The sequence below is a fragment of the Oxyura jamaicensis genome, chromosome 1, assembly GCF_011077185.1.
Source record: "Oxyura jamaicensis isolate SHBP4307 breed ruddy duck chromosome 1, BPBGC_Ojam_1.0, whole genome shotgun sequence".
In the NCBI taxonomy this organism is placed as follows: domain Eukaryota; kingdom Metazoa; phylum Chordata; class Aves; order Anseriformes; family Anatidae; genus Oxyura; species Oxyura jamaicensis.
Genome location: NC_048893.1, coordinates 113,613,979 through 113,625,514, shown reverse-complemented (window position 1 = coordinate 113,625,514; position 11,536 = coordinate 113,613,979). Strand labels below are relative to the sequence as shown.

The 11,536-nt window shown below is 40.2% G+C and overlaps 1 protein-coding gene across 1 annotated transcript in view; it reads right to left on the bottom strand.

Annotated features, from left to right (window-relative positions):
• Positions 1-605: 605 nt before the first annotated feature.
• The window catches only part of PDXK (pyridoxal kinase), a 45,792-nt gene continuing 34,861 nt past the window's right edge, over positions 606-11,536 (bottom strand). The window contains exons 6-11 of the mRNA XM_035315925.1: positions 11,424-11,509; positions 10,560-10,605; positions 7,802-7,913; positions 6,249-6,385; positions 5,703-5,769; positions 606-4,950 (exon numbers count right to left, since the gene is read on the bottom strand). Coding sequence (XP_035171816.1) covers positions 4,838-4,950; positions 5,703-5,769; positions 6,249-6,385; positions 7,802-7,913; positions 10,560-10,605; positions 11,424-11,509 — 561 coding nt within the window. The 3' untranslated portion in view covers positions 606-4,837. The remainder of the gene's footprint in view (positions 4,951-5,702; positions 5,770-6,248; positions 6,386-7,801; positions 7,914-10,559; positions 10,606-11,423; positions 11,510-11,536) is intronic.

Sequence of the window (11,536 nt, the reverse complement as noted above, 5' to 3'; positions counted from 1 at the left end):
CATCTGATGTGGCATCTTCTCCAATAACCAGCGCTCTCGTTAAACTGGACACTTGCTCTCCTCTGCTCACAAACTGCCATAGCACATACCATGTAGAGCACTGATGGAAGCACTTGTTCCCACATGCAGAAACGGTTGTTTCCTGCTGTGTACTCTTGTATGCTCCGATAAAAATTACTCTGAGTGAAGGGGTGCGCAGCTGAATTCTGCACAAGAAACAGACCTGGAAATAAATTGTGATCCTTATCTCATGCCCCTCTTCTCACGTTCTTTGCAGGAATAAAGAGCACATCCCAGAGAGGTCCTGCACCGGCAAGTACAAAGCATACAAGAGCAGTGGTCCAGACTGTCAGCAGTTGTTTTACCATTAAACCTCTTAAAATCTAAGAAGACAAGGATGTTATTCTCTTCTACAGACCTAGTTCCTTATAACGAGATGAATACAGAGCACAAGCATACCTTCTTTCATTAAATATCCATTCTCTGTACTAGGGTATAGCTAACTGAACCTTTAATTACATCCACTTACTCAGCAAGACTATCAAACTGTTCTTGATTTGTTTAATTCTGAAATGATTAACGTATTCAAAAATAGGACCTAACAATTTGTGTGTGCACAGTATATTAAATGTAGATGCTTTTATTACAATCTTCTTTGCCACATAGTTTAAAATAAAATATATCAATACAATCACCATAACAGTCTCAGACAACAAATTAACACCATCCAAACAAGATACAGTAAGATACTCCAAAAGGCAGTATGAGTAGCTGGAAACCTTGGTCCTCTGATTCTTTTGTATAGCACATTGATTATAGATTTTCAATATAAATCAGCAAACAAACATTAAAGTTCACGATTTCATACTGCAGATTTCTAAAATGTTTATACCCAGTGTGAATAGCATTGATTCTAGCGCATCTTTATGCATGTGTCTCCCAAAGAGGTAAAAGGGAATTTTAATCATTTAGAGACTATATCCAGGCCCAGAATAGAGTAGATTATTTGTAAACAAGTTTTGGTCTTTCCTGCACCATGGCTCCACGAAGGAGTGCACTTGCAGTAATCAAAATGGCTGACCACATACAGAGAACAGTTCGCCCCAGCAAAAAGCATCCAACACAAATCACAGTAAGTGGAGAGAGAGAACAGCGGGGAAGTCAACTGGACACAAACACAAGCCGTTCACCACTCCCATGAGGACACACGCTTCAGTGTCAGATGTGTGCTTGACAGCTAACTTGATATGTACACGTGTCCTCCACATGTACAGCTGGGGGTACAGACAGCAGTGAAGCTGGCATTCCCCAACCACACCAGTCTCAAGGCTGAGTGAGGGGCCTCGGACTAGTGGGTTACCAACCCTCCTTGTGCTGTTAGGACATCCATGGAAGCTTCTTTGTAAGTTATTGACTCCACTCTCTGTGCTCAAGTGCTTTTTCTTCTGTTGGGACCTAAACTCGTTTAGAATAACCATTTTTCTTTACCTAAGGATCTGCAAGTGGATCAGACAACCCTGATGAGTCTCCTCCAAGGCCTTACATAAATAGTGGGCAGCTGTCTAATACTGATACACTTTTAGCTGCACCGGGCAGTAGGTGTTCGTACTCTACAGATATTACCTGCAGGAGGAGAGGTGGGAATGAAGGTTGGACATGACTGTTCCGAGCCTTTGAATTTTGTTCTGCAAGCATTATGAAAAAGTGCTGTATAACTCTGAACCAATAAAAACGCATCTCAGTATTACATATATATACCTTGACGTTTAAAAAAGCCTGTTGTGACTACAAAATGTCAGCTACAGAATATATTTACAGATATCTTTTGATGCTTGTTCCAGGCAAGAGATGTTAAGCACAATTCTTCACTGAATACATAAACCTGACCTAGTTTAGATCAGGTCAGTGGGAGTTTAAAACAGATGCCACATGAACAACTCCCAGGGACTTAAGCAGAAGCAGCGAGCAGCCAACTGCTACAGAATCCAGCTAGTGCAAAATAGGAACTTTTGCGAATTGAGCACGTGAGTATTGTTACCTTTTTTTCTGAAGCTCCCCTTGCTTTATCCATCCTTTGTACAGTATGGCTATGTCACAGAAAGGTGTGAATTACTGGAGTGATCCTTCTTTCTTTGAAGACGTAGGAAGAGAACACACCTGACACGTATCAGCTGCTCCAGCAAACACCCCACTTTCTCTTTTATGGCAAGATCAAGGCTGATTATGGTTAACAGATAAAACCTTCTTTGTAAGGTAACTTTGTGTTTCCTAAATTTCAGGCTTTTTACTTCAGAGAAAAACAGCCCTGTCTTTCTCGCAATTCCCTTGTGAAAGTCTATTTTTTTTAAGTGCCAGAAATAATTGTGCTGTCTCACACTTACTAAAAGGGCTTTTCTGTAGTACAGACTTACAGAAGGTAAGGTTTCTTTGACAGCAAATTTTGACAGTGCATAGTTAATGCTACTAAAAAAAAATATTAAAGGCAAATTTTGATCTTCTTTCTCCTGTTGATCCTCTGACGTGAAGAATTCAAGAATCTTGATATTTGAATATCTCCGAGGATGGTGACTCCACAGCCTCTCTGGGAAACCTGTTCCAGTGTGCTCTCACCCTCAGAGGGATTTATTTTTAAATGTGTAAGCAAATTTTCCTGTATTTCAGCTCGTGCCCATTGCCTCTCATCTTTCCATCAGGCATCACTGAGAAGACTCTCGTTCCCTCTTCTTTACTCTTTCCCATCAGATGTATACACACTGATAGTTCATGTCTTTTCACATGGTGGGTATCTGCCATGAGCTCATCTCTGTTACTGACTGCTAATTTTAGTGACTGTTCACATCACCAAAATTATTATTGCTAGGAAGTTATTTCATGGCAGTGGTCATTCTAAACTGTGGCAGTAGAGTCATGTTTTGTAGGTCTTTTTCTTTTTCCTTAAAATTCTCAAGTCTTTTTTTTTTTCATTTTTAACTTCAAACTCATGAGAGGAAATAAAAGTATTAGCTGTTGAGAGTGAAAGCTTGAGCTTTGCCTCTTACATTTGCTGCAAAATGTGTTCATCTCTGAAATTTCATTTGCTTCAGAGATATTGAAAACAAGGGATTTCAGAAGTGCATTGATTATGAAATCTTACTCTATTAAAAAATCTGCTGAACTAAAAACAACTTTAAGGATAAATCACACTTCTACTAGGTGAAGCCAATTAACTTTGGCTTAACAATGGCAAAAAATCCACAAAATGGGGAGATAAGTGAAGTCTGCAGTGTCAAAGACAATCTTCCAACCAGCTCTGCTGGGGACTCCCACTCTATGCAAGTGACACTATCCATTAGGCAGGTATAATGAGGAAGAGGCAGGAAAGGTATCCAGGAGAGACCCGAGAATGAGTTTCCTGAGCCTCCTCAGGTCATCAAGAAAAACTCAGAGCTGCCCTTTTCTCTAACGAAAATTTGCTTTATGTAACTGCAAGCCAAAATGCAGTTTCTGTCTATGCAGTATCTGCCTATGCCATCTAAGACAAATAAAGCTCATCAGCAGAATTCTGATATAACAAGACACTTGAGTTCCTCTTTGGAGAAGCTAAAACTTCAGTCCCATACAGAAATCAACAGGAAGTACAAGTGGTCAGTATTTGTCAGTGCGTCTGCCCTACTGGCATAAGATGTGGCTGAGACATACAAGATACTGAAATTAGTAAGAATCCCATTTTGAAGGCTAATGAAGCAGAATTTTGAAATTAAAAAAATATTTGGGAGACAAACAATAACATTTCTGTGATCTCTCATCAAATAAGGTTGCAGAGAATTACATTATGAACAGATTTTGTGCGTTTCTCTGAATTTGGGAAAAAATATTTTATGATTCCCTGAATATGCAACTTACTAAGCCATACCTACTACTGTTACCACGTTGCTTCATTGATAAGCCTGCCTATAGTGCTCGCTATTGCTAAGAGGAAGTGCCCTACACAGTTTGTAAATACATCCACCCACGAAGAACGAACCAGGGCAGGCATCTTTCAGAGCAGGAGCTGCTTTCTCTTTTGTCCTTAAGGAACAATTGTCCTTAGTTAAAAAACAAACAAAGCATCAAGCCTGGCCTTGGAGGTAGAACTACAAACTTCTAATCAGTGCTACTGAAAAAAAGATGCTCTTTTATTAATATGTTTTAGATTTTTGGAAGAGTATCGGGGGGGGACACCTGTGGACATTAGAAATTAGCAGCCAGTACCTGCAAAAACTGAAACCGTGCAACTGTTCATAAAACAAGAAACAGGAGCAGTTACCAGTAACATGAATGACACCTCAAGGTCACTTCAGAGTACTTAAATGCCAAACATCTCCAAAGTACTCCTACACACAACCAGAAATTTGTGTGTAGTTTTAACCCTGCTTAGTTTTGTAGCAGCTGAGATACTGAACACCAGAGTAGGTAACCAGATCTCTCCAGGAAAAGGGAGCATGTAGCCAGCTCCATTGGCACTAAATGCTGTCTTGAAATATATTCTCCAGCTAGTCAAGCATTCCGTTAGCAAATTCACATCTGAAGTCTTTGGCAAGGCAGGAACATCGTACTCTCTTGCCCTGGGTAATTACACAGACTAAGTGAATTTGACAGCCATTTTGATACCTGGTAATATGCGTTAATGCATACTAACTCTGTTTTGTTTTTAAAACTGAGCAAGGCCAGCACATATGTTTGAGAGTGGATATCTGCCTATGCTGGGCGCTATTTCATGAAAGTCAGGTTTCTGTCACAGATCTAAGGCAAATATTACAATTTACAGGAAAGAGATGAGGACATCAATACATTGTGCGTTATTGGAGACATACAGCCTTTATAACACAGTAGCTTTCACTATGATCTCTGGGTTTTCTATGTCCTTTTTGCTTTGGACCATTCTCAGTTCCAGATGGGCTGAGTTTGGTTTGTTTCCTTCTCCGGCTTGTGCTAAAAAGATGACATCAGAATGTCAGTATAAACAGCAGTATAAAAATAAACAAGTTGCATTGTCTGATACCCCATTATATTTTTTCTCCCCCACCCCCAAGCCCCCTTACCACCCCTGCTAATGACTTCCAAAGTAGAAGATCAGTACTGTAATTTCTCAGCACCCCTGCTCTGCAGCACCTCTCTCCAGGAGAGGAACACAGCTCTGCTGTCAACTACAAAGAGACAAAGACATGCTGTGGGAACCCTCAATTCCTATCTGGATCTCCTTAGAAGTTGACAAACATGGGAACTCAAAGGCGAGAGAATTTGAAAAAAATCATTCTTCGCATGGCCAATACAGCAAACAGACTATAACTAGTTGATAATGCCTTCTCAGTGTTAAGCACATGCACTAAAAGGGAATGTGAGCGACCTATACTTAAACAGGATCTCCTTTGCACGTGAAATTCAGTGTTTCCTCAAGTTGTTTCACCACTGCTTTGCAAAGCAGCTAAGCACCGTCAGCGTAACTGCAGTCCCAGTGTAAGCTGAACAGTGACATCTTCAGTCTGGTGTTGTCAAAAACAGGGTTGGAGGACTAAGAACGTGTACTGACAAGACTACCCAGCTGTCCTGTAGATTCTCTGAATCCTCTGGGTGCTTCCACACTGAAGGATGCCTTTCTGAGTCAGGAAACTCGGAAAGCTCTGTAAATGTTTCTTCCGATGCAAATCCAAACAGAACAAGGGATCAAGGTTTGAATAAATTACCTTTTGCACTCTTAATGGTCCTTTGCAGAACATGTTGCATGGCTGACACAGTCTTTTCACATGCCACCTGCACATTAACATAATATACCCAGGTTGTAGTAAAATTTCAGCTGCCCAGTTTAATAGCAGTGCTTTTGAAATAATAATATTCAGGCAAACACAACTGGCAAGACACAAACAGGGTGACAACTATGTAAAGCAGAGTAAAGCAGAAAAGTGGATTTAGATTCTCTTAATTCTCCCAAAACAGGAATTAGAAATCATACACCCATATCAAGGACTCTATGTGCATGAGGGAAAGAAATGGGATAAATAGTTTTCAGTGTTTATTAAGTGAGGATAAAAAGATATTTACTAATGTACATGCAGTCTTTCTCCGAGCATCTTGTTTAGCAAAATTACATAACTGAAATGTAATCATCTGAAGTTGTACAAGCTAAAATCTTGTAGGAAAAGAGAAATTCTGATTGTTTTAAATAATGTAATAGATTAAAAATAAAAAGAGGCAGTCTAAACTTGCAGACAGATGAAAAAACTCTCCCATACCTTCAAATTGTTTGGATGCTTATGTGTCCAGGCCAAAAGCATAGCAGCAAACAAGTCTCCTGTTCCAACAAAGACAGCATCCACTTTAGGAGATTCCACTCGAATTCTTTGTGTCATCTTGGTACCATCTGCATTAGCTACAACACAGACAGACAATTAAGTAACAGACCCAGCAACTCCTATGGTTTACCATGGTTTTAAAATGATAATCAGATTTGAATTCCCGTGTTATCTGGAATGTAAATATGCTAAGGAGCATTGTAAACTTTGTACCAATTCTGTTTAAATGTGCAACCTTCCAAAACTTTGCTGAGTTGGGACATCATTTACAATTTATATACTGTTACACACTTCACTTAAGTGGGAACAGATGGCTGGCACTTCCACTTTCATGAAAGACTAAGGAAGACTAAGAGCAGTTCATTTAGACTGCAGCAGCAGCTTGCTCAGGAAGCCACATATTTATGGAGACTGCGGTGGGACATACCCAACCAGAATCTAGAGAGAACCTTTGGGTTTTATGAAGTCACGAGAGCAGCTGTACACTGCAGCAGAGTATCTGATCCACGTGCCATACTGCAATCACCGCTGGAATTATCAGGCTTACTCCAGCCCTGGCATGTACCAAGTGCTAAGAAACACCAAGTGGTTCTTTGTGGAGTCTGGATGACATAGCAAGAGTTGTCTTTTTCTTTTTGCCTCAGCAGTCCAGAAGGTTATGCCCAGATTGATAACACATAGATGAACGATTATCAAAAAAGAAGAACGATTATAAAAACAAGATTATCCCACATAACTATGTCCTTTGCATGTAAAAACACCCTGTGAGAGTCCAAACACACAGTGCATCTTTATGATGATACAGAGGGGATGGAAAGAAGAAGCAGAAGGGCATTTTACAACCAATCCATCTGGGCAGAATAACCTATTAACAGGACAGTGTAATTTTTCATAAAAGCCACCAAATCATCCACAAGTTCTGTTTGATACCACTATTACTTGTCAGGAACACTGTTAGGGGCTTTAGCAGCCCCGAGCAATCTCCCCTAGGACATACACCCATGCACCCTCTGCCCACTGGTCCAGGAGCTGCACAACAGCTCAGGCAAATGCACAAACATCCTTGCCTGAGCTGGGTTTTAGGTGTACCTGTACCCAGCCCTGCTGTCCTGACTTACTGATTGGATTTCACAGATTAATCTCTGACCTGACCTGTCTCATCTCTCTTCAACAATCACTGGACTGTCAATGGGACCTGTCCTGCCATCACCACCCCGTTCTTCTCACCTCATTCAGATATGCTATGGTTACCCTCAGCTCCCAGCCTGTCTTCCCTCATGGAGTAGTCCCGTTCTTACTGCTCTCTGTATTACTGTAGGAGAAGTTCACTTAGGGAAGTAAGCTCCTTTCATGCACTGCAAATGGATCTGATGAAACCACTCTGCTCATAAAGCAGAGAACTTGTTTTTTTTGTTTTTGTTTTTGTTTTGTTGTTATTGTAGTTTTTTGTTTGTTTGTTTAAGTATATTTTAATGAAGCAGTTTGCAACTTACTTTTTCTGTGGCTTCCCAGGGCAATAAGGTAGTCATTTCCTAGAGGTGCCTGCAGATCTGAGCTTGTGATCACCACAGTCTCTGGTCCCATGGCATGGAGCATATCCATTACCTTCCCATGTGCAAAAAGGAAAGAATCAGTGACTGCAGTGTGTGTTGATTAAACTTTGCATCATTCAGAGTACCAAGGATTTTTCTCAAGCACCTTACTTTGGTATCTTTTGTAAAGAGAAAGAACAGTTTCTCCTTAAAAACTCACTTGAATTAGGGGGGTAGTTTGAAATAGAGGAATCAAAACATTCATATTTAAATGCACACACTTGTTAAAATATTCAATCATCTGTTTGTATTATCTTTGGATGCTCTTCTGAAAAGAAAACAATGTTTCAGATCTGACCAAAATTTTTGTCTGCATCACGTTTCCATGTATCAAAAGTAGCATCAAAAGAAGAGAACAAATATACAGATACATGCACTCAAACTGGCATCTTTAAACACTTGCTAGAAAGCCAGTAAATCCAAGCCATGATTTTTTTTAGCTAGGGCTTCAATAGTTAGCAAAAACAAAGAGTTAAAGAGCTAAATCAAAGGCACAAGTATTTGTCTTAATCTTTGTTTCTCATTGTTTCAAACCCAAAATGTAGACCATCATGTACCTACGCAGATATATTTCCTCCACATGTATTCATCACTTAAAACCATCAATGTGTTACTTCTGACATCACAACTGGTTGCTACAAAAGTGATTTTGATTTCACAGAAGAAAGAATGTCTTCAGTAATGAGTTTAGCATAAAATACAGATAAAATATTAATTCTCCCGGAAGAATTTAACTAAAAATCCTCCCAGGCTAGCTATGACTCATGAACAGCTGAATGATAAGGACTTGTATCTGCTGTTTTTTAATTCTCTATTACTTTTTTTTCTTGTCTAAGCCTCTAAGTTTCTTCAGCTGTCAGATCTCTTTACATAGATGTTGGTTGGGTGTTAAAGCAGCAGCAAGTCCAACAGCATATGTTGACATAATCTACCTGTGAAGCAACGTTAAACTCCATTTCACTTCTCATCCACAGTTCACCAAGGACCTAGTCACTGGCATTTCTAGTTGTAGGACTCAGCCCCTTCTACACCAAAAGTAGGTCATATTTAACTAGATGTTAGAAGACTTCATTGTCATCACTAGTTTTGCTGAAGAAATCAATGAAAGCTTATCACCATGGAAATAGATGGCAGAATCCCTACCACCTCCAAAGGGGACAAATTCCAGCATGGATTATTATTTGGAAGGATAGACCTACATATGATACGCAGCTGAAGAGACAGGCACATTAAGATAGAATATCCTGCATGCAACTGTTTTAAAATGTTTCCATTCCTAAGAATAATTCCATCTTCTTACAGGGGATTTAAAAAAAATCACAAAGAAGAGCTAGCACACAGGAGTCGGAGAGACTGGCAGGTAACTAACATCTAAAATTGTTTATAACATCCAACTCAAGCAGCTGTAATTTGCAAACCTAAAACTAAGAAGTGCTCAGGTAACAGTGCTGTTTTCAAGACTGTGGTTCCATCAGCAAGGACAAGAATAGAAGAACAGTTACAGGTAGCAGTTAGTAGCGTGAAGTTCATAGCCCTCTCCCAGCACAGTGGAGTAATGTAAAACTGGTGTGGAAGGGAGAAATTAAAAGAGCTCAGATCTTTGGAACTGCTTTCTGCTGTGAAGAGATGGTAATCCACTGACGTTGCATGATAGTGCTGGAGAAAAAAAACAATAAACATCAGGGCTGACAGAGCCCAGCTACTCTCCAGGGTGCCACTGCAGCTGCTGTTTGTTTAAAGATTTTGTATTCTTTGAAGTTCAAAATCAAACTGGAAGAAACAACATCAGTCCATTATGAAAGCACTTGGCTAGTCAGCAAAACAAAGAGCTCAGTACTTTTTAAGTACTTTTAAGTACCAATAAAATTATATTTCTATTTCATCCCTCATCACCAAGCCCTGCAGCTTTTTACAGTTCTTCAGTTTGCATAAAGGGGTGAATCCTTACACCTCCATGCAGTAAACTTGCAGACCGTCTGTCATCCTTGTAGGATGATGACAGCACTCTGGGTGTGTCCACCTTTCACCAGGAAGGACCTGAAGGCCATCAGTCCCAATCCAGTTTCTCAACTATGCTCGAGTTTGCAACCCAGGTCTCATGGCCTTTGAGTCAGTTTAAGAGAAAGAAATGAAACACCAGCAAACACTGTCAGGAAGAGATTCAAGGTGTATTCAGTCAATCTGTCTAAGAGTTTCCTAGTGAACTCTCTTCCTTGCAACCTGTCTCAATGGGAGTAAGAAATAGCTGTCCTAACACTCAGCACTGCTGTTGCATGACTAGCATGTGGACAGCAGAGGGAGCGACTTCTGCAGGTTTCTAATGCCCTGGGTCACTTGGGGTTTTTCACCCCAACCACTGCTGACAGTGCGGTTATTTGTCAGGTGTGCTGCTGCTTGCCTTCTTCACTGCAGGAAAACAAACTCACGGTGATCTGCTTGTTACCACTGCAGTGCCTTTATTTGTAGATCTTTCAGGAAGTTTCTTCAGAAGTCTGACACGAGAACAGAAAGTGCTTTGCACACTGAGAGTGCAAGCTTTAATGACAGCTGGATAGCAAGGATAGAGGCTAAAGCGATTTCAAGGTTAAAGACAAATGATAAACATTGCAGGTAGAATTACACAATGAGATCTTACACAATCTATCCCTTACCTACTTACCTCTAAAGCGTCTTTTTCTGTGTGAATCTTCCTGCCAGTAAGTAACCTGAAAATGAAACACGAATCTTGAAAGAGCACATGTTCTCCACGCAACAGCAGCTTTGTTTACTCTTTGAAAGGATGAAAGCTTGGACTGCACAATAGAGGCTTAAACAATCTGTTGATTACACAGTCTGCTGTACCAGACCACTTTTCAAAGTTATGTGCACAGACACACTGTGCTTCTGAAGCAGGCTTTTATCACACTTAACCCTTCTCCTGTCCACTAAAGTTGCCTCACAAGTGTCTTCTCTCCATCTCCCATGTAGCTGCTCCCTCCTTTTACGGGGAGGGTCTGTAACATAACAGATTATCTCCTGACTAAAAAGAGTCACAGCTATGTAGGCGGGGTGGGCATGAGGCATGCAGGTTTAAACTCCTAGGAGATATCGCCATGGTGGTATTTCTAAATATAATTTCGGGGCTTTTGAGTCAAACTATTTCAGATTTGAAATTCTGTCATACAATACAGATTTTCTCAGGAGTGGGTAAGAACAGGAGAAGGAAATGAGGTACTTTTTCAACCTGCCCTAGATACAGGTCTCTGGAGACAGTAAGAAACAATCATGAAAATGAGAGACTGGAGAAAAAAAAAAAAAAAAAGAGAATTCTGTTCCTCAAGTAACTCCCAGTTTCTTTTCTGCTTTCAGTACGGAACAATGGGAGGTTCGCTGAAAAGCACTACTTTAAAACAACAGCTACAAACCAAAATCCAACATACACATGTATACAGCACTGTACTGAGAAAAATGAAAGAACAGATATCAGTCTGCCCTGTTTTTATCTTTGAGTTTGTTTTGTTATAAAATGAAATTAAGTACTTACTCTGCCTCGAACTGGTTAGGAGTAATTATATCAGCAACAGGTACAACTTTGTCCCTGTAGACTGGGAGGAGGTCCTTGGGCACATACTGTGGAAGAAAAGATGGCATCAAATG